The sequence below is a fragment of the Euleptes europaea genome, chromosome 10, assembly GCF_029931775.1.
Source record: "Euleptes europaea isolate rEulEur1 chromosome 10, rEulEur1.hap1, whole genome shotgun sequence".
Taxonomy (NCBI): Eukaryota; Metazoa; Chordata; class Lepidosauria; order Squamata; family Sphaerodactylidae; genus Euleptes; species Euleptes europaea.
The window spans coordinates 71941309-71968083 of record NC_079321.1 but is presented as its reverse complement, the minus strand read 5'-3'; the positions used below and the strand labels follow the sequence as shown (position 1 = coordinate 71968083).

Below are 26775 nucleotides of genomic sequence, written 5' to 3'. Positions count from 1 at the left end.
AGCATCTGCACTTCCGGTAGAGATGCTGGACTGAGCGCCACGTTTCTTGGGTTCTCCCGGGGAAATCCAAGAAGCGTTTGATTTGAGGTGCTGTTAAGCACCCCAACCCGGTTCCTAAATAGTGATCCGGGAAGCAGGAACAACCCTCAGCCGAGAAGAGCGGTTTGACTCCCAAACTCTCTGAGGGAGCTTTCTTAAGTCCCCCGGAGGTCTGGATGACTGTCCCGCCGGCACTGAGGGAAACAACATCGCCACGAACGCTCCTTTGGCATTAGGCTCAATCCTCCTCTATCTATTACCATCAAAGATCTACATCACAAAGGAAAATCTCATCTCCAGAAATCCAAGTGAGTCATTTGATCTCTTTTGTTTTCACCTTGAATAACAAGCTACAGGGAGCCGATAAAAACATCTGCGCGCTCCGCGCCTGTAAATGTCTGGAGCCTGTAAATGCTGTAAATGTCTGGAGCCCGTCAGAGATCTGGTTCTCTGCATAGTCCTGCATTTTCCAAACTTAAAGAAACCCTACAAGATACAACCATGGAAAAGAAGATACAAGAAATGTTAGCCAAACAATCTGAGACATTTGCAAAACAACATGAACAAATGTCCTCTCAAATGGCACAACTGACCTCCATGATTACTACTCTAAGCCAATCTACACAAGCTATGAACCAGAAACTTGATGCTGTGACAGAAGACATCAAGGATATGAAGGTCCAAGTTACAACAATGAAAGAAGATATGAAGACAATGGATGCTTCAGTTAAAAAAGTGATGGAAGAACAAAAAGAAGTGAAGAAGATGGAAGGACGTGAAAGACAACTTGATGCCATACATTCTCAAGAGGATACAGTTACAAGATCATCACAAGAAATGTTGACTCTATGTCCACTTAGGCCTGCACAGTTTGTTACGTATCAGGAACTTTGAAATGGGAGGGTAACAAATGTTTATTGAAAGATTATGAGGAAGTAAAAGACTTATTGACCTGGTTTCATTTTCACCGGATTAATTCTGTTTATTTACAAGATTTGAAAACAGGATTTTCTAAAAATAAATCACCCAAAAAGCATTATTGGACACAAACGATCATCTAATCTCCAAGATGTATAAATTATTATTGGAAATTCATTGTGAACAAGACCGGATCAAACCCTCCATGATTATCTGGGCCAAACTTTGGGCCATGATATATTACTGGACAAATGAGAAAGACTTTGGTCTCAAGATATGAAAATGATGCTTGCGCAATCTTTACGAGAAAACATTTATAAAATGATTTATAGATGGTATTTAACACCCAAAAAGATGGCGACAATTTACAATACAATGTCTCCAAAATGTTGGAAGTGTAATGTAGAAACAGGTTCATTTCACCATATGTGGTGAACCTGCGACAAAGCAAAAAAAATTTGGGACGTGATCTACAATGAAATAAGACTGATAATACAGAACAATATACCTAAAACACCAGAGATTATGTTGCTTAGTATGATACCGAACTCTATTTTGACTCAAAGAACATTTTTAATGTATGCCACCATGGCTGCAAGACTGGTTTATGCAGCTAAGTGGAAATCATCGAATATTCCAGACAAAACAGATTGGATACAAAAAATGTTAGAATTGGTGGAAATGGCTAAACTTACAGCACTGATTAACCAAAAAGATAATATACAATTTATGGGAGAGTGGGAGGCTTGGAGAATGTATTGTGAAAATGAATTGCAAATGGGGAAATCTGAGGGTTATTCTCTGATCTAATCCATTTTATACTATTTTTAAGAATGTTTCTATAATTGAATATATACTCACTGGGATAATGGATTATATGATAGATTATAGATACTTATGAATTATATATTTTTATAAAATTTCTATGATTGCTTTAAATATAATTACATATTCATAGTTATTTAGTAATATAAGGATTAGAACTGTTGTCAAAAGAGTACGCAAATTTATAAAGATAGACAGAGATGAAGGGGAAGTCATATTTTTTATATTTAATATATTTGTAATTTTAACAATAATTAATTATTTTTACTTTTTAATTTTTTAACTTGATGACTTTTATTATTGTTGATATGTGTGTTTATATGTTTTAGAAAATTAAAAATTATTAAAAAAATGATTAAAGCATCTGTTACCAATACAAGCTCACGTTAATTGTACGGAGGACTAGTAATCTTCCTTGTTTCCAACAATTATGTTTTTTTCGTTGGAGCTGTCAATATGTTTCCCTTGTATGTGTCTAAAATATATTTTATTTTATTAGAATGACTTCAGTTATTTTAGTCCATCAGTTCAATACAGTGAATCATTTCACCCACCTCACAGGGTGTCTGTTATGGGGAGGGGAAGGGAAGCCAGTTTGATTCTTTCTTAAGTGGTAGAGAAAGTCGGCATATAAAAGCCAACTTTAGAAGAACCATACTCAAACTGTTTGGTAACATTTTAAAATACTTTCTGTAGTAATGAACTGTATCACTCTTACACCTTGGAGAGCTTAAAGTCTGTTCTCTTTATGGTTTAAGAGTGATACTTGGGTTTCCTTTGTATAGTTAGACATGCACAGGGAGGTGACTTGAAGAAAGAATAAAACGGATTCCATCCCCAAATGTTGTAGTTCATTGTTTTAAATAGGAGATACTTCTTACTGAAAAGAAAACAAGTTAGCCTTTCATTGTACTTCAGCATTGGGCTTTAGAGTTAATTTCTTCTTTGTGGTACCATGTACCTGTGCTATCAGCTGATTTTAGTAACAGCTTGAGTGACTTGAATTATTATTCCTGTTGTAGTTTCTTGTGGGCTGTAGGGATTTGTAAAATGTGTCCATTTATTTCCACTTAGCATGAGGATAATGCAAAAAGCTATTGGATATCCAAGGAAGGTTATGGCATATCTTGGATATCATTGTTTTTCCAAACTTCTATTCATGTTGTTTCCTTGGAAGAAATCTCCCTGAAAAAGTAGTGGTACAAACTGATGCCAACAGAAGTTGGTTTCAGGTAGCTGGCTCAAGGTTGACTCAGCCTTCCATCCTTCTGAGGTCAGTAAAATGAGTACACAGCTTGCTGTGGGTAAATGGAAGATGACTGGGGAAGGCTCTGGCAAACCACACCGTAAACAAAGTCTGCCTAGAAAACGTCGAGATGTGACGTCACCCCATGGGTCAGGAATGACCTGGTGCTTGCACAGGGGACCTTTACCTTTTATAGTAACTACTATAGGTCTCAGTCAGATGCCCCTGTCCTGCATTCTGCAGACTATGCAAACCTGAATTATGTAGGTGGGCATTTTTATACAGGTAACAGAACTATACTATAAAGGAATGTTTTCTAAATATGCTTTAAGGACAGAAAGTGACTGTGGATTATACCACTGTGTATAGTATGTACTATCTGTTACTGTATTATATCGTACTATATTATTTCTGCATTGTTTAATGTGTCATGTTAATACTAATGATTTGTCTCAGATTTTTGCTTGGTTTCAGATTTCTGCAATAGTAATCCTATTCAAAGAAGCAATTTATATCCCATCCTGTTCATTGTATTGGCTTTCACTGTGTAATCTGTCTTGAGTGTCAGCGAATACAGATAAATAAATGCACAGTACTGTTCTGTTAAAATTTTGTATTCAGACTTGTAAATAGAGTCTAGGATCCAAAGAACTGTGAAGCTAGTTCCATGACTCCAATGGGCCTTTTGACTTGTTTCTCTTAAAACAGCAGCATCTCCAGGCAACATGGCAAACTAATTTGACAATTGAGGAGAGTTTTTAAAGCAATTTGTGACATGGATTTCCAAGCTATTCAAAGAAAAACGTAAAAAAAAAAAAAAAAAAGCCCTTCGGGCTAATGCAAATTTCTAGCATGAGCCAGAGTAGCTCTTTGGAATCAGGCCACTGTTTTATATAAAACAATAGTATTACTTTGCCTGAAAAAGTTAGCAAATTTAGAAAGAAATTGCTTCAGATGCATTACCAAGCATATGTTGACTTTAAATATAGTGTGGATTAAAGATTCATAAATGGCTTTTCGGTTGGATTATAAACCACTGGATTGTGAACATCTGAATTGATTTTTTTTAATGAAACCATATTTTATTTCTCTTTAAAGTTGTTGGGTTTTTTTTAGTTATGGCAAACGTTTGACCCTGCTGAGAGAGAATGCTGAAAATGATCTATGCCAAGTATTAATGCATTGTGATAAATTTTTGAAGCAACAACAAACACCTGTAAAGTCATCACTACGTATCCTTTTCTTGACCAGGTATTTAGCCACTGCAACTGTCAATAACTATTTGTTTTCTTGAACTTAGAGTTTCTATGCATATTAACTAGAAAGGGACATATTTGTGATATGAATGTGGGAATAGCATAACATATTATTTACTGTAAAGATTGATTTCTCTAAAGCTGTTATACCCAGTCCAGATAGTTATGTGGAACTTTCCCACCTACAATGACTTCTTCCCAGTGTAGAAAGGAGATGAATAATCTGCACAAAACATTTGCTTTCACCAATGGAATGAATAGGGGAACCTGTATGTTTTCACATACTTATTATATCTATTAAAATATTCATAATCCCATGTATGACTGAAGCATTCACCAAGGTTACCAACAAATAGTAAGCTAAAATCCATAGTTCTAAGCTACAAAAATAAAAACCGCTACAGAAATCCAGCATAAATAAAGTCCATCAACACAGTCCCAAAACATCATTCAAACTAGTAGAGAGCTCCCAAAAACTCTGCTTCAGGCTAGTGTTTAAATATCAAAAAAGGGTTTCTGGATTGAGATGGTGATTTTTATTGCACACTCTGACTTTTTGACTTCCATTCTTTTCTTTAGTCACCAATAAAGGAGAAACGTCGGATTTCCTTAACTTGTTTGTACAGGCAGTCTTCAGGGAGGATATGTAAGCTATGACTGGTTTGCATCTTCTGTCTTTCTAATAATGATGGGAAACAAAGAGAAAACATTAACATTTCTTCAACAGTTCTCCAATCTTCTTGTCTCTGCATTCCTTTGGATGCCACGACTACATAGTTCTGTAAGACTTCAAAAGATGTTTCATCTTCACAAGATTACTTTGAACATTTTAAATTAATTTTGTTAATACAGAAGCTTTCCTTTTCTTAAAATAATCATTCGCTTAAATGTTTTTAAACTGAATATTTGCCCTGTAAAAGTTCTTTCCTTTCCTTTTATCCCTTAGAAGCTCCTTGATCAATTGATCTTGAGCAGCATATATCTAGTTTTGGAGGGATATAAGGATTGAAACAAATCTTGCCACTGACAATGTAGCCTTGGGGTCCCTATCGCTTAGTAAAAAGGCATTATGTCAGTCACAGAGGCATTGGATTTGTATATTAAAAGGGGAGAAATATAGTGCGATCGAAGTTCCTCATAAAAGCGGCATTCCAAAAGGGCATGGGCTAATGAGTCAATAGAGCCAGAAGAGCAAGGGCAGATCCTGTCTGAGTATGGTATATTCAGAATTCTGCCCTGCATTACCATAGAAGGGTTAGCATTCAATCTAGCCAAGCAAAAAGCTCTACAGAGACGAGGAGTTGTCAGATAATATGTATAGGCAGGCAGACCAAGTGGAGGTTATTCCGAAGAACTGGGATGAACAGACGCGACGAGCACAAAAAGTAGTGCTGTTATAATCGAGCTCTTTAATGCGCTTTTTAATTTTGGTAAAAGCTTCAGTTTTCCCAAGATCTAATAACATATCCTGCGAGAAGCCCAACAACTCCAATTTCTCATCTAAGATTTTTTTGCCATGAGGATTTAAAAGGGTCATGCTTCAGAGAAGCTAGGAACCCCTCAGTGCTAAAGCACAGTTTAAGGTGTAGTTTAAAGGCGGCCAACCACGCCCTAGCTTCAAGTGACATTTGGCCAAACTCGGAACGAAGAGTAACGCCAGCAACACATTGAGGGGCATTTAGGAGTTTTCGTAAGAACTGAAGCAGTGGACGATCTATAGATTCATTGATGACTGTAATCCAGATGGCAATGCCAAAGAGGATAATTGGGGTAATTTTGAGGTTAAAAACCTGAATAGCCCCTGGAATATATTTGCCACCTTTGGTGTGAAAAAAATTGACAATAGCACCAACCCCAGGTTTGATTTTGTTGGACACTGCTCTTTGATGGGCATTCCAATTTAGGTTATGGGAAAACAGAATGCCAAGGTAAACAAACTCCTTGACTTGGTCAACCTCAAAGCCATCTAATACCCAGCGAAAAAGAGGCATTTTTCTCCTCTTAGTGAAGATCATAATCTTAGATTTATGATGGTTTATTTTAAGATCTTCCCTAGAGCAGTACTCAGAAAAAGTTTGCAAAGACCTTTTCAAACCAATTCTTGTGCGGGACAGGAGAACTGCATCATCAGCATAGAGTAGAATTGAGGTGGGATGACTTACAAGCTTTTGGGGGTGGCAAAACTCTGAGAAATTGGTTGCCGTATCATTCAGGTATAGATTAAACAAGAGAGGAGCAAGGAGGCAACCTTGTCTAACTCCCTTGACCAGTTCAAAGGGCTCGGTTAGTTCTCCTTGGTTGCCACAGCGAACCTGAGCTGTGAGGTCAGTATGAAATTGCTGTATAAGCCATAGTAACCTCCTATCCATAGTAGAATGTGATAGTTTTAACCATAGCCTCTCCTTCGGGATGGTATCAAAAGCTCCCTTAAGATCCATAAAACCCGCATAAAGGGTGCCATTTCGGGGGGAGGAATATTTCTCGGCTAGATGGGAGAGCACTAAACAGTGGTCCGTGACAGACCAACCCCTTCTAAAGCCAATCTGTTCCCAGCCAAGGATGTCATTACTCTCAACCCAGTCCAACAGCCTCTTTAACAAGTAGGAGGAATACAATTTGCCTAAGCAAGACAAAAGGCTGATTGGGCGATAACAGTTTGGGTCAGAGCGATGACCCTTTTTAAAGATTGGGATGATAATAGTATGTCTCCAAGATTTTGGAATGGCTCCTGATGCATTAATTTGTGTGAATACAGGAGCAAGAATATTTGCCCTGTAAAAGTTCTTTCAGGAAAAATATAGGTTTGACATCTGCTCAAATAGCTATCTGATAGCAGGGGGTGGGGGTGGAAACAGACGGAAGGCAGTGGTAATATTATTGAATTTTAAATTGAGCAATAAAACACACTTTATTAGTAGTGTTAAATTCTGCGTGTAGATAGAACCATTGAATGGCCTTTTTATTATTATGGCTCAGTTTTAGCTCATTCTTTATATTATTAGCTTTGTTTTATTATAAAATCATTAAAAGGCACAAAATAGCAATGTTGTACAGAAAAAAATATTAAATTGGTTTGTAGTGCTAGCTGTGGCCTGAATAGTTTAGCATTTCAAGTTGCTTCCTTAGCTATAAGAAGATTCATTTGACACAAATGTTCATGTGTGAATTATTTTTAAGATCCTATCACATCCTTTTGTCAAAGCTACACTTGATTATATATTAGAAAATGGTGTCACAAAAGTTTACTTACACATATCAACAACAGAGCCAGTATAATTTCCCACTTGTGACATGTCAGCATACCAAGACTTCAGTGGTGTGAGTTACCATCTGAGCACTGAGGTTAAGATTTTTTTCCATGTTACATCTTCCCAATCCTCCATTCATGTCTCAGAGATGAAAAGGGGTTCCAGCCCAATTTTTTGCCATTAAAATTTTAACAGATTTAAAGGAGGGGGGTGTTTTTAAACTCTCTCCTTTGCAAAGGCCTTGGGTACCAGTAGACAAGCAACATATAAATATTCCAAATAAATGCATAATAAAAACTCACTCCTGATCTAGGATTTACTCAGCACTGAAATAAGAAGTACATGCCATCAAGTCACAACTGACTCATGCCAATCCCATCCATGCGGTGTACTAGGCAAGAGGGGGGGGGGGCAGAGGTGGTTTGCCATTTTCTTCCTCTGCATAGCTTATTTCTCTACTGTCTTTTCCCAAATAAGTACAGTTGGCACCAAATAATGTGCCGGGATACAAATTGAGTTCTACTCACAAAACAGGATTTTCTCACCTCCATTTGTAGCTCCCTGTGGCCCCTCCTGAAAAGCCAGTCATGAGGGTCACCTTCAGGAACGGTGGGGGATTTGGTTGGGGGAGGGCTACAGCTGGCAAGGAGGAGTCTGTTGATGTGCTTGCTACTCACACAAACCAAACTTTGGACCTTAACTAATATTCACTAATTTACCTCTAGTTTATTATGTGTGTACTTTTTTCTTTTTTTATTATAAAGGGAAAGGATAGGGAAAATACGGGAAAGGGGAACGTACATAAGCATTACATAACTGCATGGCTTCCACAAATCAGGGCACAGTGTTGTTCTGTATTTGAATTTAGACTGAGAAGGCATCATATTCTTCATGTTATTGCTTCATTTGGTCAGATTCACTTGCCTGTTGACACAGCAGCATCTGGCATCCATCCAGTCTATTTTTGCAGTGCACACTACGTCGAGAGGCTGCTGAAGGCTGAGTTGCCCCTTGTCTTTTCCGCTTTCCATATGTCTGGCCTCGCTCCATCACAGGTGATTTCTTCTTTGTAGCATTCCTTTTATGATGGCTTTCCGTACTAATTTATTATGTGTATGTGTTTGCGTGTGTTTTTTTTCTTTTCTGTAAAAACACTTTTAACAAAATTCAAGTTTTTTAAAAATTACTAAAATATAACGAGTTTTGATAAGCAACAGTGATATAAAACAAGCAACAGAAGAATGAAAGTAGTTGGAATGGAACAGAAGTCTGGATTCTTCTGCCGTTTTGTGTAGTAGACATCATTAGCCTGAATAGTATATACTGTTGCAGTGAGGAGATATGTGCATAAACAATCTTCCTTTCATAAAGATAAGTGTATAATAACAGCTTTTAAGCTGCTTGTTCTACATCACAGTTGCTTATTAATCTGTATTTTGAACTTTGGCACCCTTAATATTGTCGAAGGCTTTCACGGTCAGAGTTCATTGGTTCTTGTAGGTTATCCGGGCTGTGTAACCGTGGTCTTGGAATTTTCTTTCCTGACGTTTCGCCAGCAGCTGTGGCAGGCATCTTCAGAGGAGTAACACTGAAGGACAGTGTCTCTCAGTGTCAAGTGTGTAGGAAGAGTCAGAGAGGGGTGGGTTTGAGCTGAGTTCTGTCCTGCAGAAGTAATGTGCTAATCATTGTCCTGTAAGTATCAAGATAATGTACTAATGAGAGTGTGGTATGTTAATATGGAAGCATTGTATCCTGAAATGATCTGATAATGTGTGAAATCCAAAGCTAATCTGCATGGCTATTGTTGACTGTAGCCTTTGTTAGTCTGGAGGTTTTCAAGACAGGAAGCCAAGCCTTATTCATTCTTAAACTCTCTAGAGAGTTTAAGAATGAATAAGGCTTGGCTTCTTGTCTTGAAAACCTCCAGACTAACAAAGACTACAGTCAACAATAGACTACAGTCTAACAAAGACTACAGTCAACCTCCAGACTAACAAAGACTACAGTCAACTCTCTAGAGAGTTTAAGAATGAATAATGAATAAGGCTTGGCTTCCTGTCTTGAAAACCTCCAGACTAACAAAGACTACAGTCAACAATAGCCATGCAGTTTAGCTTTGGATTTCACACATTAACAGATCACTTCAGGATACAATGGTTCCATATTAACATACCACACCCTCATTAGCACATTATCTTGATAATTACAGGACAATGGTTAGCACATTACCTTTGTTACTTTTTGCAGAACATGATTCAGCTCAAACCCAACTCCTTTCTGACTATATATTACTCTTCCTACACACTTGACACTGAGAGACCCTGTCCTTCAGTGTTACTCCTCTGAAGATGCCTGCCACAGCTGCTGGCGAAACGTCAGGAAAGAAAATACCAAGACCACGGTTACACAGCCCGGATAACCTTCAAGAACCAATTTGGCACCCTTCCTTCACTCCAGAAGTGATCATCTGCCAAGCGTGTTCACTTCTTGGAAATTTTCCTATTATGGTCTCGAAGTGATCAAACTTCTTATTGTTGTCTTTACTTGTTCATAGCTGCATATATATTGTTACTGAATGATTAATGAATATGTATTTTGCATGATTATTATTGTTGTATGTTATTCTTTGGGGTCTTTATTAATATATCTGTTTTAGCCATTGTACTGTTCATTAGGGATATTTGCCAGCCATCCCTTCTTTCTACAGCCCCTTGCACTCCATGAAAAGAAACTGCTGAGGATCAGGGGACTATAGGGAATTGTATGGGGACAGTGGAGGGGGCTACAGTTAGAAGTGGAGATGAGCAGAAATCCCCTTTGCTCTTACATGAGCTGTTGCTCTACTTGAGGGGGAAAGGGATCTCCATTGATTCCCTTCTCTACAGTGCTGCCTCCCACACCACATCTCATGCTGTTCTTGAGGGCCACCTGATCCCTGGGAGTGACTTTTTTGTAGAGTGCAGGGACTGCAGGAAAAAGGAGGTAAATATCCTCTCTCTGTCATGGTTTGGTTATCATAACCAAACACATATATATCACTAATTTGTTTGGGGGGGGGGGAAACCTTTGGTGTAAAAAAGAAATATTAATGCTTATAAATGTATCCATTCTAAAGCTTACCTTTGCCATGAGATTAAAAACCCAGTGCTTTTGGCTGATTCAGTTTTGTAAATACTTGTGTGTGTAAAGTGCCTTCAAGTCGCAGCCAATTTATGGTGACCCCTTTTGGGGTTCATGGCAAGAGACTAACAGAGGTGGTTTGCCAGTGCTTTCCTCTGCATAACAACCCTGGTATTCCTTGGTAGTCTCCCATCCAAATACTAACCAGGCTGATTAACAGAAAATTGATAATGCACAGGTAAATGAAATATGGTTACACTAGAGATTAAACAGATTGATTTAGTAACAAAAGCAACAGTTGTTAAAATAGGAGTTTTCAAAAATCAGTTTAATACCTAAATATTTTGTCAGGAAAGACATACCATTTATTACAAAGGCATAAAACACCTCTTAAAGTAAAACACATTAATTACATATAAATGGTAATTTTTTAAAAGAAACTGTTAAGAAGAGACATTTGAGCCTGCATAGTAGTTTTTTCTCTCCAATTGACTTTTATCAGAGCTAATAGCTATGGATTCCATTGCTGTCCTCTGACAGGAGCATAATGATGCCTGTTAGGGCCAGAAGGGGAGGTTTTGCTAATCAGGACAGCACTGATATAAACCATGCTTCCCTGGTGGTACAAATCAGAGTAAACATGGGGCTTGCGCCTAGACACAGAATGGAAGACATCTTCTGCATGGGTTGGCATTATGAGATAGCCAGGAGTCACTGTCTTAGCTTCTTGACCATAGAGTAGCTACATCTTTTCTTTCCATCATTGGGATGTAACAGTCTAATAATGAAAGATTGATTCCACTTTGGCCACGGCCCCCTTCTCTCCTTCCCATCCTCCTTCAGATCCCTGCTTCTCCAGCCAGTCTCTGTCCCCTTTCCTAGTCACCATTATTTAACCCTTTGATAGAAGATACTATGGAGTAGAAAATAACAAGAAGTTGCTTATAGAAGCACATGTGCCTACAGCAGAGGGAGACTGTGGTATATAACAGTGAGGGAAGTAACAGAAACATGAGTGAGCTAAACATGAGCTGTCTAAATAAGGCTTAAAATCAGTAGTTTCACTAAATGGGCTTTGTCCAAGTTGAGACTGTCCTTTCTTGTTGCTAATGATGATGACTGATAATAAAATGAATCTTAGAATAGACTCTCAAAAATCAGTTATGTTATGAAAGATCATTGAGGCTTCAGTAATGGGTTATATTTTGGAACTTTTTTCTAGATCTGCCAGCAGTGGTTAATGCAGTGCTTCTGGAATTATATGGACTGGAGTGAGATCTGCCATTACATTGCTATTTGCATTTTCCTTGGCCCTGACTATCAAATATATATGTGTATATCTGTGTTCAAACATCTACAGCAAGAAATCCTTCAGCATACACAGAACCAGGATCTCCAAGTTTTTCTTAAAGTAATTTTTAAAAATTCTGTCCTTTATTTTCAATAACAGGCTAGCAGCAAATAATTTTTAAATGTATAATGCTACTAAGAAAATCAAGCTAAAAATAAACATCTGTGTTCTTTGCAAATGGTAAATGAAACTATTTTATCCTCTAGAGAAAAAAGGGACACTGGTAATATAGAATAGATTCTTGCTGATTTCATTCCATTGAGAACTCAGGATAGACCCTAAAAGCTTCTTCTGGACATGCAGTTATTGATGAGTAGCAAACCTTGATGAACATTAAACAAGATGCCATGCTTCTGAATTCCCAAAGGCATCTGTCTGACCACTACTGGAAACAAAAAAATTGAAGTAGATGGACCTTATATCTAAATCAGTGGGACTTGTCTTATAAAACCATAAAGTTTTAGTTTTATGTTACTGTGCAGAAGTGATAACTGCTTTTTATTATTAAGATATTTGGTCAGTTTATAAAATTCACAAGGTTAGATTAAATGAATCGTGAACAAAATGAGATCTGGGAACAGTTCTCTCCTCTTTGCCTTTTGAGCCTCCTTCCCCAAACCTCCCAAAAAAACCTCTAGGGGTTTGGGTAATAGGGTGGGATGCAGCTTCATCCTACCGTCCTGTATGAGCTCTCCCATAACAGCTCAATAACTTGAAGAAGGGAAAGGGATTTCTGCTTCCTCTCTGTTGCTGTTGGCTTCCACTCTACATGTCAGTCTGTTCTTAGAGGCCCCCAACCCTGTATAATGCCTTAGAATGTTCATGCTGCTAAACCTTACAATAATCCAGTAACATAGATCAATATGACCATGCTGTAGATGCAGTCCTGAGGCTGAGAGTGAGTGGCTAACCTCAAGCCATATAATGTGTAATGAACTGATGGCAGACACAAGATTCAAAATAGTGGGGGTAGGGTTTTTGAGCTACTGCTTAGTCTTTCAGTTACTCTGCTACACCAGCTCAAAGAAGGAAAATCAAGACCGTATTTCATTTCTGAGACTATTGCTATACTAAGGAGATATTGGGTAATTCAAAACTGAAGTTTTGGTAGACGAAGAAGCATCTAATCAGGTGGTTAGACTGTTTTTCCTCACTCCTATTTTCCAAAAGCTGTTTTTTGTAAGATTTATTATCTGTCCTTGACCTTTTAGAACAATGTGCAGAGTGAAAGTCTGAACTGGATTTCTATACCTGGACAAAGGGGATGACTTGGAACATTCTGAATATTAAACTTGATAAGGCCTGTTTGACATCCATAACTTTAGAATCAAAGATGATTTTTAAAAATATAAACTACTGACCTGTATAATATTTTAAAGCAAGAAATATCAGATTAATTGTTGAAGCATGCTATTAACTGCTGTCTGTCCATAACAGCCGTTTTGTATAATGTATGTTGCCAAGTATACCATTAATATAAAATCTTTGACATTAATTTTAAAACATCATGACAGACCTGTAATCCTCATTATATAGTAGGTGACAACAGACCAGAGCTATGCTTCCTTCTAATAAAATGAATGCTAACATCTGATGACAGGCCATCAAAATTTAATGGTTCTTAAGACATACAGGCCAAATAATAGGTCAAAAAATGATAAAACTCTCATTAAAATTGCACTGAACAAATTTAAATGGAATAGTAAGACCGACTGTATTATACAAATGAGGAAAATAAATGTTTGTAAGGAAAGAGCAAAGTTTTAATTGATGTCCTCTGTCAAAATAGCTTAGTTTAATAACCAGACTTCCAGAACACCCTACTGAACCAAACTGAGGTGAGGAGAGATGAAATTCTAGACCTATTGGGGAAATTAAAAACCAAGTCGTCTCTGGGTCCTGATGGCATACCCCCAAGGGGCTGAGGGAACTCCATATGTGAGATGGTTGATTTACTAACCAGAATGTAACTTGTCAATAAAATCAGCCACTGTACCAGAGACTGGAGAGTAGCAAATGTTACACCAGAGGGGAACCAGGAAGTTACAGGCCAGTTAGCCTAATTCTGTCCCAGGCAAATTAGTGGAACCTGCAATCAAAGGTAGAATTATTAGGCACATGGCAGAACAAAGCCAGCTGAAAGAAAATATGCATAGCTTCTGCAATGGTAAGTTCTGCCTCACCAACTTTTGGAGTTTGAGAAAGTGAACAAGCATGTAGATAATGGTGACCTGGTAGACATGATATACTTGGACTTTCAAAAGGCTTCTGACAAGGTACTTCACCAAAGACTACTGAGTAAGCTTAGCAGTCATGGAATAAGAGGACAGGTCTTTGTATGGATTAAAATTTGGTTAAATGACAGGAATACGAATAAAGGGACAGTTCTCTCAATGGAGGGAAGTGAGTAGTGGAGTCCCCCAAGAAACAATATTTAATTTGTTCAGAATTGAAATGGAAGGTGAGTACTGGCCAAGTTTGCAGATGACACAAAATTATTCAATATGGTAAAAGCTGAGGCTTACTTTAAAGAGCTCTAAAAGTATTTCCAAAAATTGAGTGAGTGGGCAACAATATGGCAAATGAAGATCAATTCAGGTAAGTATAAGGTGATGCATATTGGAACAAAAAAAATCCCAGTTTTGAGTACATGCTAATGGGGTGCGAACTTGCTGAGACTGAGAGAAGAAAAGACTGGATATCTCAATGAAAATGTCAGCCCAGTGTGCTGCAGTGGTGATAAAGGCAAACTCTATGCTGGGGATTATTAGTAAGGAATTGAAACTAAGAGAGCCAGTATTATAAAACTCCTGTATAGATCAGTGCTACAGCCTCATTTGGTGTGGAGTTCTGCTCACTGTATCTCAAAAAGGATATTGCAGAGCTGGAAAAAGTACAGAAAAGAGCAACCAAGATGATTAAGGGGTTGTAGCAGCTCTCCTGTGAGGAAAGGCTAAAGAGTCTTGGACTTTTCAGTTATGAAAAGAGGTGACTAAGGAGGGGAGAAATTATAGATGGTCATAAAATTATGCAGGGGGTAGAGAGAGTGGACCAAGAGAATGTTTCTTCTTCTCCCAAAATACTAGAACTCAGAAGCATTCAATGAAGTTGATGGACAGTAGATTCAGAATGTACAGAAGAAAATACTTTACTCATAAGTGATTGAAATGTGGAATTTGTTGCCAGAGGATGTAATGATTGCCACTGGCAAAGATGGTTTCAGAAGGCAATTACAGATTCATGGAGGACAAGTCTATCCGTGGCTACTAGTCGTGGTGATTAAAGGGAGCTTCTGCATTCAGAGACAGTAAACCTAAATACCAGTGCTGGAGGCAACATCAGGGGAAGACCTCAGCCTCTATGCCTTGTTGACCCGCTAGAGTAACTGGTTAGCCACTGTTTGACACAACAAGCTGGTCTAGATGGACCACTGCTTTGATCCAGCAGAGCTTTTCTTATGTTCCAATTCCTGTTGGATTTCCTTTGGAGTAAATTGCAGCCTTATAATGAAAAGTGTTGAGTTGGAACCAGTGGTTAATTTTCCACCACTAGGTAATTTTCACCAATTTTCTCTGACTGCAGACTCCTAGTTCACCCCCTTATGTTGTTCCTGCCCTCCCACAATTTACCAAAAAGCATTTCTGAGGTGTCAGTAGACTGCACTGGGAGGTGGAAAGCAGGAAATTTCCATTCCACTGTCAGAAGTGCCTTCAGTGAGGAAGAATTACTACCAGGCCCAGTTCCTTACATGGAAGTTATGCAATGCCTGGATACCTAGTAATATATAATTAAAATAGAAATGTTAAAAAGTTGAGGTCCCTAGTCCTGCATGGTCATTTGTGGCTGCAGATATGTATGTGCATGCCCTTCTGCATTAGCCAGTTTAATGGGCTCAGGTGTAATACAACCATACATCTGCATTGTTTTAATGCATGGATTCTTGCGTCTGCATATAGATCTCTCTACAGTATCATGGCAATTGAATGCCAGTCAATCAAATAAAAGGAATATTAACTCTTGCCATTATGCTTCATAAAAAAAATATCAAATAATTTAAGTAATGATTGATGACACTGAAATCTAATATCCTGGATCTAAGAGCTAGGCTTCTAGGCTCCCCCTTACTTCATCTTTCCTTACTGTTCGACATCCAAATACCTGCATGGTGATGTCCTTACTTGCCTGTTCTTGCTGCCATCTTCCCAGGAAGAACAAACTGCTCCTCTCCAGTTTTACAACTCCCTATTAATAAATTTAGAAAGCGGTACATTCTTTAGTGAGGTAACTGGGGTCCTGGTTGTTCGAAGATAATGTACTTTTTAATAGCTTCATAGGCAGTACAATAATTCACAATAATGTAATCTTTGTTAGATTTCATTAGGTAAGTAGCATACATACTTCCCAGCAAAACAGTTTCCCATAATGCTCAGTAAGCAAATCACGTACATCTCTTTCTCATCAAAGCCATAACACAGATTCCCCATCTTTTTGGCATTTTATACAGACTAAAGTGGTTTAGTAGACAACTGGATGAGTCCAGTTCTCACAAGCTAGATACAAATTTACATGTAGAACAATTCTGTGTTTTTCTTTTGCAAAGAAATTAGCAACTGATTCTGCACACAAAGACATGGAATTGTGTGTGTGTGTGTGTGTGTGTGTGTGTGAAGTGCCGTCAAGTCACTTCCGTCTCATGGCGACCCTATGAATGAAAGTCCTCCAAAATGTCCTATCTTCGACAGCCCTGCTCAGATCCTGCAAATTGAAGGTCGTGGCTTCCTTTATTCAATTCAATTTAAAAACCTTTATTGGCATAACATATGCTCCTTTATTGAGTCAATCCATCTCTTGTTGGGTCTTCCTCTTTTCCTGCTGCCCTCAACTTTTCCTAGCATGACTGTCTTTTCCTTGTCGTCTCATGACGTGACCAAAATACGACAGCCTCAGTTTAGTCCTTTTAGCTTCTAGGAATTGTACACGGACTTAATTGTACTCTTACCATCGCGTTTGTCAAGGACTCCCCAAACTAAGGATATACTGTGAACATCCTCCTCCTTTTTCTTTGCAAAATAAAACAAAATTCAAGTCTGCACTGCACCAGCAGTGGAAGGAATACAAACATGTAGGGGTGTTTGTTTTGTTTTTAGCCTGGTAAACTTGTCTGCTATATGTAATAGACAATTACCAATTTTGAATGCATTTAAATAATGATAGGTCAAAACAGCTAACACTAACCATTATTTAAGATGGATTAATTTGTCCAAAAAATATTTTGTGACATGCAAGAGATACCACGAAACATTGTCAAGACTGCAAAAGAGTAGTTTTCAACTTCCATTGACAAATTGTCATTTACAATTTAAAGCTTCACTTAAAGCTTTCCAGGGATGTATATTAATAGACCTAAGAAACAGATTCATTCTGAAATGCTCATCATTCTGTTAGCAAAGGTGTAATTGGAAAAAGGTGTCTAGAAAGGAGAGTGCCACCAGGTTTCTCACTTTTCTTGCAATGTGGAGCGTTCTGTTTCCATTGTTACATGCCAGACCAAGTGCCAGTGGGGGACAAAATGAAACGGGCTGCCTTTGGGAAAAGCTAGAAAATATTAGTTTGAATGTGTGAAATCTCTTTTTCCCTAGCTAATAATCGTTTTCTTTGTGCAATGTACAGGAAGAAGCACTTCATGGATTTCAAGTGAGTGATTACTTCAGATACATGGAAAGCTTGGCTTTAACGTACAGACCAGTACTGCTAAGAGACATGAAGAACATTAGAGTGCAGAGCACATAGATCAAGGAAATGAGCATCTCATTTCACATTTTAGTTATGTTCTTAAGGAGTCACTGATTGTTTATTTTATATATATCTCTGTAAAAATGCATTCATTCGAAACATTCATACTGCCAAATCAATAATGAGTGTTTTCAGCATACAACTTTCACAAGATGACATCCTCTAAATTGGATCGTCTGAAAATAAACTCTTTTTTCTAGCTAGGCACCATAGCCTTGTTTATATTTGGCTTCTGAACCTGCCCTTGAATTACTTAAGGACCCTGTTTTCTGGGAGAAATTTCCATAATATTACATTTTGCTTACCATCAGTTCCTACCTAAAAGTTCTAAATCACATATAGGTTTGACAGGAAAAAACAATAATGTGAATAATTCTTTAGATAACTCAGCCATTGTTAATAGTGATGAGAAAAGGCAGAGCTTCTTTCTTGCATTCTGCTAGACTAACCTTGGAAGGTTGGGATAGATTGCTATAGATATTCAGTTCCTCCCGCTTGAAGCACAGTGGGTCTCCGTTTCTGTTACAGACAATTTTAACAATGTTGCTTTTACCAATGCTCTCCCACTCCCTGAAATTCCATATATTGTTGAAATGAATAAATTAAAACCATTATTAATAGATTATGAAGATATGTTGTATTGATTCTGGACTAAAAATTTAGGCAGCTGTCTTGGTCCACAGAAAAAATTCAAAATCAAAAGTTTTATTTGGACTTACCAAATATCAATGTGCAAGCTTTCTCAAGTTCTCCAGAATTCTTCATCAGTCAGGGTGTGAACAGGAAATGCTTCCCACACTTCTTAATGTGATACATATTATTAAAGCAAACCAAAATATTACATGATTTATATTTTCAAAATGTGATAATTACTGTTTTTGCTAAAAATGAAAGCAAGTTATGATGCACCCTCTTTTACTCTCTTTAGTACCCACTCTCTCAGCCTGTGTATGCTGAGGGAAAGCATTAGCCTGAGTGTATTGTGAGGAGATTATTTTTTTCCCTCCTCCACCAGTCCCCACCAGATTTTACCTCAGAGAGAAATTTGACACAAGAGGCTTCTTAAATATAACAAACAAAACAGGGAAATTTATTAAACAGTATTCACAAGGTGGAGTTTTGAGGGAAAGGCTGGATTTGAGGGAAAACACAAAAACATATAGACACACAAGATTCCTTCAGAGAGAGAGAGAGCGTAGTTTAGATTTAGCTTAAAAGTTACTCGAGTTGTCTTTAGTTTAGATGTTTTCTCAGGTTAAGTTTCTTCAGTTCTTAATTTACATGCTTAGTTCTGTTTCTCAGAACTCTTCGCAGATTCAGTTTCACAGACCCTGTTCCCAGCCTGGCTAACAGGAGTGAAGAGACTTTGAATTCTCTCACTCCTCAGAGAACTTCCAGAAGTATGGGGAAATATCCCTTCTTGCAGTTCTCTCTGACTACCCCACCACCAGTGGCAGTAATCTTCCACACCACCCTGCATCCGGAATAAGTCTGCCCCAGAGACTAATTCCCCTTTGTGACCTGAGAATGGGCCCTTCTCTCTCTGAGCTGCAAGGACATCTGATCAGCGGGGTATTCTGTTCCTATGCTCAGGGAGAGGCAGGATTCGCAGACCTTTACTTCCTGTCCCTGTGCTAGGACCGCCCCCAAACTTCCAGTTCTACTCCTGCCTTCAGAGGGAGAAGCAGCGTTAGAGCTCCACAGCTAGGCCTTCTCCTCTATTTCTACTTTTACCTACTTAACCTACATCTACAATCCAAGTGTGTTCACTTAACATCCTACCTCCCTTCCTAACCTTCGTCCTCGTAAAAAAAAAAAAACTTTTCCCTCTGTCTGCGTTTGTCTCCCACCTTTTCCTTACACTCTGAGTAGTATGGCGGTGGGTGGAGAGCTATCCGGGGAAGAGCTCATGTCCGGAGATGAGGAGCAGGTAGCGGGGCTCCTGCCTCGCCGGAAAACCACCGCGGAGGAAAAAGCGCCCACAAAAGCCACCAATTGCGCTAAGTGGCACGATCGGCTTGCCGCTGAGGCGCCGGCACCGAACAGAAGGCAGCCTGCGGAGAAGCCGAAAAATGGCGCCAAAAAGACGCGTGCCACAGAAGAGGCTGCAACCACCCCCCGTTCGGCCCCCGGGAGTAACGAGGGTGCGGTGGAGATGGATGCCTGTAATGCCGGCTCCAGAGGAGACTCTGCTACAGGCGACAGAGGTGGTAATGTACAGGCTCCTTCTCCCCCTTTGATCGGCAGGGGGGCGGGCTGGCTGATCGGGGCATGCTAGATCTCATGCGGAGAGCTCTTAGAGAGGAATTAGCTCATCTGGCTGATCCTTCCTGTAGAGACCCTATCAATTCCAGGGCCTCCTCTCCCTCCAGGGGTTCTACCTATTCAGATGCTATGGACAGGGCATCCTGCAGCAACTCTTACAACCCCTGGCCAACCAAGGCTGCAAGAAAAGCCCCTCCCTTCAGTAGTGCTAAGACACATGCAAACCTTAACACAGAAGGGGAAGAAAGAGAGGAGGGAGAATTATCTTCTGAAGAGAGCGAGGAGGGGGAGGAAGGGACCCCAGATCAGGACCATCAGTCAAGTTTTTCCGCTAGTGAGGGTTATCAACCCCTATTATGCAAGGCCCTGGCTGCCCTCGACCTCCGTGAGGATGAGAACACTGAGGCCATTAAAAGCAAGACCAAGTTCAGGGGCACTACTGGGCACCTTCAACTTCCTGTCTCCTCTTGAGGGAATAAGCCCCTCCTCCTCCTCAGTTTTCTTTTTTTGTTCCCTGCATTGCATTGGGAAGCAGCTTTTCAGCAGAGCTCTGCTACTTTCGCTTTCTTTCCGGAACCTCACCTTGTTTTACCAGAAGACCTCATCGTAGGATTGCTCTTGGCATTGCCGAGCACTTTGGATCAGCCCTCCTTGGGCCAGTCCTCCAACAGCCACTGTTGTGGTCTCACGGAGTTGAAAGAGGGGAAAGAGCCGATTGCCTCTAAGTGCCAGTGTATTGCTGCAGCAAAAAGGCCTCTGATCACATAAGAAGGCATCAAAAATGGCTCTTGCTCCAGGCACTACAGGAAGGATTTATCCTACTCTGCCTGAGTCATGCACCTTTGCCTGCAACTGGTAATATAGCCTTTTCCTCCCGTCCCCCGAGCCAAAAAAGAGCGGGAAAAAGGCCTCACATAAGGAGGCATCAAAAATGGCTCTTGCTTCAGGCACTTCAGGATTTATCCTCCTCTGCCTGAGTCGTGCACCTTGCCTGCAACTGGTAATGTAGCCTTTTCCTCCCGTCCCCCGAGCCAAAAAAGAGCGGGGGTAAAGGCCTCGCATAAGGAGGCATGCTCTGGAGCAAGAGCATGGCTCTTGCTCCAGGCACTTCAGGAAGGATGTCTCCTCCTCTGCTTGAGTCTTGCACCTTGCCTGTGGCTGGTAATGTACCCCCCCCCCCGAGCCAACCGGTGGGTGGTCTCCAAGTCCTCTGTGCAGAACTGGCCTACTTAAGAGAGGAGCCTCCTAGATGGCTTGCATTCATGGCAGCTGCCTTCTCCCCTCCCTCAATCAGAGGATCCCAGGGGTTGGTGCCAGTGCCTGCATGCTTGGATCCCCAGGCAAGGGCTGTATATATTGTAGGGACACCCCACAATCTTGTGTCCTGTTTTTAGTTGTCCCACTAAAGCAGCAAGGAAGGCCCCCTGCCTCAGACTAATGAGTGCATTCTGCACAGCCTTCCCCTCACTCCTCCACTGAGGAACATAGAGAAGAAGGAGAATTTTTCCTCGGATGAGGAAGAACCACAAAAGAAACACACCAGGCTATTTAGCAGCAAAGACTATCAGTGTGCTGACCATTACAGCTCTAGACTTAAATGATGATCCCAATGGGTCACCAAAATAATTTTTAAAAAGCCAGACGGGACTAAGCAATTATGCCATAGGCATGCCACCTCTTCTCAGGGGGTGCTTTCCCTGGTTTCTTCAAGACCCCCTTTTAGGGCTGAGTGGGAAAAGTTTTTTAAAGTTTTTAACGTGATGACTAAAGCCTCGGAGTGGCTACAGCTCCCCCTGATGGATACTCAGGTAGCCACACTACAGTCCTCAGATTTCTTCTCAGCCTAGACCTTGTTGGGACGCAATAGATAGAAAGGCTGACCTTGCAGGTAGAAACACCAGGAGTTCTCTGCTCTTGTAGTCAGTGCATCAGCAACCTCCACTCTTATTTCTAGGGCCATTATACTGTCGACTCGTAGCTTCTCAGTTTATCCCTCCTGAGATTAAAAATAATAATAATAATAATAATAAAAGCCTTAAAAGCTACCACCCTTCTGGCTAACTCTGCTTTGGATATCCTTTGCCTCCAGGGCCATGTCAGCAGGCTCAGCCATTAGACGTGCCTTTTGGCTCAGATCCTGGCAGGTGGATTCCCATCCCAAAACTGTCCTAAAGGGATATCCTTCCCAAGGGGGAAAGTTGTTTGGGTGAAATTATACAGCATCCTGGCAGAAACCAGGGATAAAAGAAAGCCCTTCTCGGGATATCTTGATCCAGGTGGTCATGCAAATGCTGGAGGCTGCCCTTGGCTTAATTCTGTATGGAGTTAGCAAAACAGTGCGCAGTTGGACGCACATTAGCCACAGCCTTATTCCTGTTTTCTCTCTGTTATTAAGACAAAGGGGATGAGATAATGTACCAGACCCCATCTGCACAACGTGCCATAGTGCAGAAATCCTTCACAGGGAGACTTGGCAGTTTGATCACTACAGATCTTGCCCTAGTGTAGTCTTGGCCTCCCTCATCCTCTCAAATATCTTGTTTACACAAAGCGGTTTGCAGCAACCACAGTAGTTTTTTCATGGTTCAATCCCTGGGACCAGCCCTTCAGTTTTGGGCCCTAACTTTGGCCTCCTTAGTATCCAGGATTTTTCCCAAGGCGTTTATATCTATTGTAGCCCAGTGGGCTGAGCTCCGAGCTTCAATCCAGCTCACCCAGATCCTAGTGGATCTCCAGAAAATTGCTAAGGACTTAACCTGTTATACATAGGGTTGGTTCATTATGCCTCTATTGCACACCAGACCACTCCTGTTAAAACAGAACCTGTTCTGGTGGGCCATTCCAGCAACCTGACCAGGGGTCAACAGCACTCCTGTTAGCAGCACTCCCATTACTCTTTATTTCAAATCTCTCGGTAACCAAGGTGACTAGGTGTAGGGACCCCTTCCCCGGCCAATCAGTTCAAGGTTCATGGTTTGTCATGGGAGTCTGAACATACTGGAACTTAGGGCCATCCCTAGAACACTACACAGGTGCTTCTTTTCTGTCAAGGCCAGGATAACCGACATAGGTGGACCAGGCTAGCTTGAGTCCCTCACATCCTTGGAGCTAAGCAGGATTGTACCCTTGTGATTTTCCACCCTCATCAGAATAGACTACTCTCTGATAAGTCCACATAATAAACTAGAATGACACAGATATCTTCTTTTGCTGGAGGATCAAAGAATGTACAGACACCGGGGTAACCTCCTTCCCATAGTACAATTGGAATGACTAGGCCATCAGTTCACAGATAAATGAGTAGTAAATTGAGTTCCCTCCAACAGTCAGTGCTCAGACTGGGCTTCCACAGGTGGAACTATCCATGCTAGCTTCTAGTCTCTACGGCCCAAATGTTTTCCCGGTATCTCCTCACAAGGGTGGAATGGAAGGGATGGTTGCCCACCGGTTTTTTCCTTAGTTTAAGGTCTAACAGTTGCCTTTTTCCTCTATAGAGCATTCCATGAACCTGAGAAGGTTATGACAGGAACCAGCAGTAGCTGTATTTGTGTACCTAGGTGGGATAAGGTAAAAATACGGTTTCCATTCGGGGGAAATTGGGCTATATAGGAACTGTGGAGGCCCCTGGTATGCCAGGATTAGTCCACATGGCCTTTCATTCCGTGGACTGCTACCGACTACTGGGTTATTGAAAGACACTGGAAGTGACTTGAGGGAGCTTCTCCGGTCATGGAAAATGGAGCTTCTCCGGTCATGGAAAATACCCTTGAGCATATGCTCTCACTCGTAAAACATGTGTGTCCTTTAGCGCATGCATAAGCATATGGACCCTAAGTTATTAGGTTTGGCAGTTACTTTGGGGCCTTGTAAGACGGCGTATGCCAGGGTGTCCAGTTCTCCACCTTGTGCAGACAAGTGACAACCTCTGCCACATTAACTCCTGGTTTAGCAGGACATCGTGGCCAAAATCTCAGGCCAGTCCACCTTTGATATTCAGGTTCCCTTACTGGGGTCATGTCTTCATCCACTAGTTATTTTCCAAGGTTTTGTTACAAAATTAACACCTACTCTTCAGCGGATGCGGCTTTCGGAAGAAGAGTACTTCAACATGTAGCAACTGAGGTCTGATCCCACCCAAATCGTTACAGTTTTTAAAGATCCCGCTGATCAGATGTCCTTGCAGCTCAGAGAGAGAACGGAGCCTTGGCTTACCTGTGAGGGCTCCTTCTTCTCTGAGCGAAAAGGACATCTGGCCCGCCCAGGGCGAAGAGCCGCAACAACAGCAACAACTACCAAAAAAAAAAAAAAAAACACATGATGGTACCTATTCTTATCCCTACTTACCATGGTGTTCAATGTTATTATTCTGTTGTTGACTAAGTTAATGTCTTCTCTGTCTTCAGACTTCTGAAGAACTAGTTAACTGTGTTTTTTTTTTCTATTACAAGTTTATATTCTTTCTGTTTACAATACTGCTTGGGAAGTCCTCGAACTAGCACAGGGACAGGAAGTAAAGGTCTGTGAATCCTGCCTCCCTGAGCATAGGAACAGAATAACCCGCTGATCAGATGTCCTTTTCGCTCAGAGAAGAAGGAGCTCTCACAGGTAAGCCAAGGCTCCGTTTCCCACCCAATTCTCAATCCTGTCACTCCACAGGTTGTGTGTTCCACTAGCTTTGGCTACACCGAACCCCTTAGGTTCACAGAGTTGTTCACAGCTTCCTGTCACACAGGTTCACCAGCTTAGAACCTCTCCCAGCTCCTTCTCGGTCTCGTTGCCCAGCTCAGAATGCTTTCTTCCTCTCAGAGCGTCTCCTAGCTTCTGCTACAGATTAACCCCTTGTCCATCACACAAGTCTTATAAGTATATACATGAATAGAAATAATAATATTTTCTCTACTATTCTGTAAGAATATTTTATGGTACATCTCATTGTACAGATTTTAATACATGGCTTGGGTTTGCATGTGTGCATATGCCTGCAAAATTAAGATACACAGTAAAAGTGCATTAAGATTTTGTTAGGTGATGATGCTTTGTGATAGTAAATATTTCACAACAAAGGGCATGAGCCAGCCAAAATTAAACATGTTTCAAGTCCTATTGATTTATCTCCAATTGAACCCAATGAGATTTAATTATAATTCTTTAAGTGAGGACCTTCTCGATCATAGGTGATTCTTTTAAAATGAAGCCCTTTGCAGAGTTACTTCAGTATAAGCCCATGGAAATCAACAGTGTTAGACTGGAGTAACTTCGTATAGGATTGCACTGTTAGTCACTACGCACTACTGGCACTTTAAGAGTATGTGTTAACTTGAGTTGGATTATACCCCAAGATAATTTTAGTATTCTGAAATACTTCTGAGTTCTTAACGGTGAGTATTTTTATCTGGTTCTTATTTCCAAGTAGTGTGCACCTTTGCTAAGTAACTTTTATTTGGGTCCCTTTTATTTGATGCAAAAAAGTCAACTAATCTGTTCTTTTGGCACATTATTTTATCATTGTTAACTGGTTTCACAAATTGAAGTTTGGTAACAAGTCTTGTAAAGTTCAATAACATTTACCTTGATACAGCAATGCTAGGAGTATCCAAGAGACAGCTGTCATAGTTTGCTGCCTGTAGTTTTGGCAGTGATTGACACAAATTTAACAGAACATCTAAGGATATCCCAAAAGCTGCATAAACGTTATGAACGCTTATAATTTCACAATATATAATATGAAGTTATGATTTCTTTAAGATCCATTAATTCCTGGGTTACTTTTTTTAGTACAGAGAATAATGCTGTTTGGGGGGGATGATAAGGCATAACTGGTGGGAAGGGTAGAAGCTGGTCTGTTAAAACTACCAAAATATGAATACAGATAAGTTCCAATAATTGTTAGGGCTTCACAAACACCTGCCAGTTGTCAGGCACTAGCCTGAGAAGGGTATGCTGTGGTTGAGCCAGATGCCAGCCAAGGCCAACGTATTATTCCTCTTCCTAGGTGTTTTGACTTTCTTCTGTGGGAACCTCCAGACCGCTCCAGGGAGGGGGGTTGCCATGGTACCCTGAGCTATCTGTCTTTTGATTATTTATATATGTCATGCAATATACAATTGAACCTCACTAGTATCCTCTTGTTTCCTGGCTTCTGTTACCTGTTAAACTTTCCTAATAAATCAGCTTTCGTAGGACTCCCTGCCTGCTGAGTCTGTTTATGGGATTATCACGGGACTAGAGCTCACACCAGTTTGGCTCACTTTCCCTTTGCCAGTGGTGATCAGGCAGTCAATTAATCAATGGGCTGTTCACAATCTGTTTACATGAATTTGCACAAATAAGCTGCTTGCAGCAATTGGAAGTTGACTTCAGTTGATGAAGGATTGGATGAGAGGGGATATTGCTCTGTACCCAGCAAAGTTTTTTTTTTTGGGGGGGGGGGGCAAGGAATCAGGAGCCAACTCTGAGCTGATCAGCTGGAAGTCAGGTTCTTCTGGTCTCCTGGAAGTTTTGATGCCTCCCAGACTTGCTAAGGGAAGGGGGTGGGGGGTTAGTCAGGGCTCAACTGATTTCACTTCTCCCCATCCCAAGCTGTCAGCTTGGGCTGCAGAGAAAAGGAGAGAAACCAGCTCATTCGCCTATCCCATTTGCAATGCAGAGGGCAAAAATATTGCTTCTGTCCTCGCCCATCTTGGAGGAAAGGAAAAAGAAATTACCTCTTCTCAT

At 40.4% G+C, this 26775-nt stretch overlaps 1 protein-coding gene across 1 annotated transcript in view; it reads left to right on the top strand.

Annotated features, from left to right (window-relative positions):
• The window catches only part of TBC1D32 (TBC1 domain family member 32), a 95258-nt gene extending 77200 nt beyond the window's left edge, over window positions 1-18058 (top strand). The window contains exons 29-33 of the mRNA XM_056856625.1: window positions 4145-4260; window positions 4911-5065; window positions 8447-8587; window positions 11875-12063; window positions 17674-18058. Of these exons, the coding sequence (XP_056712603.1) occupies window positions 4145-4260; window positions 4911-5065; window positions 8447-8587; window positions 11875-12063; window positions 17674-17793 (721 nt within the window). The 3' untranslated portion in view covers window positions 17794-18058. The remainder of the gene's footprint in view (window positions 1-4144; window positions 4261-4910; window positions 5066-8446; window positions 8588-11874; window positions 12064-17673) is intronic.
• Window positions 18059-26775: the final 8717 nt, after the last annotated feature.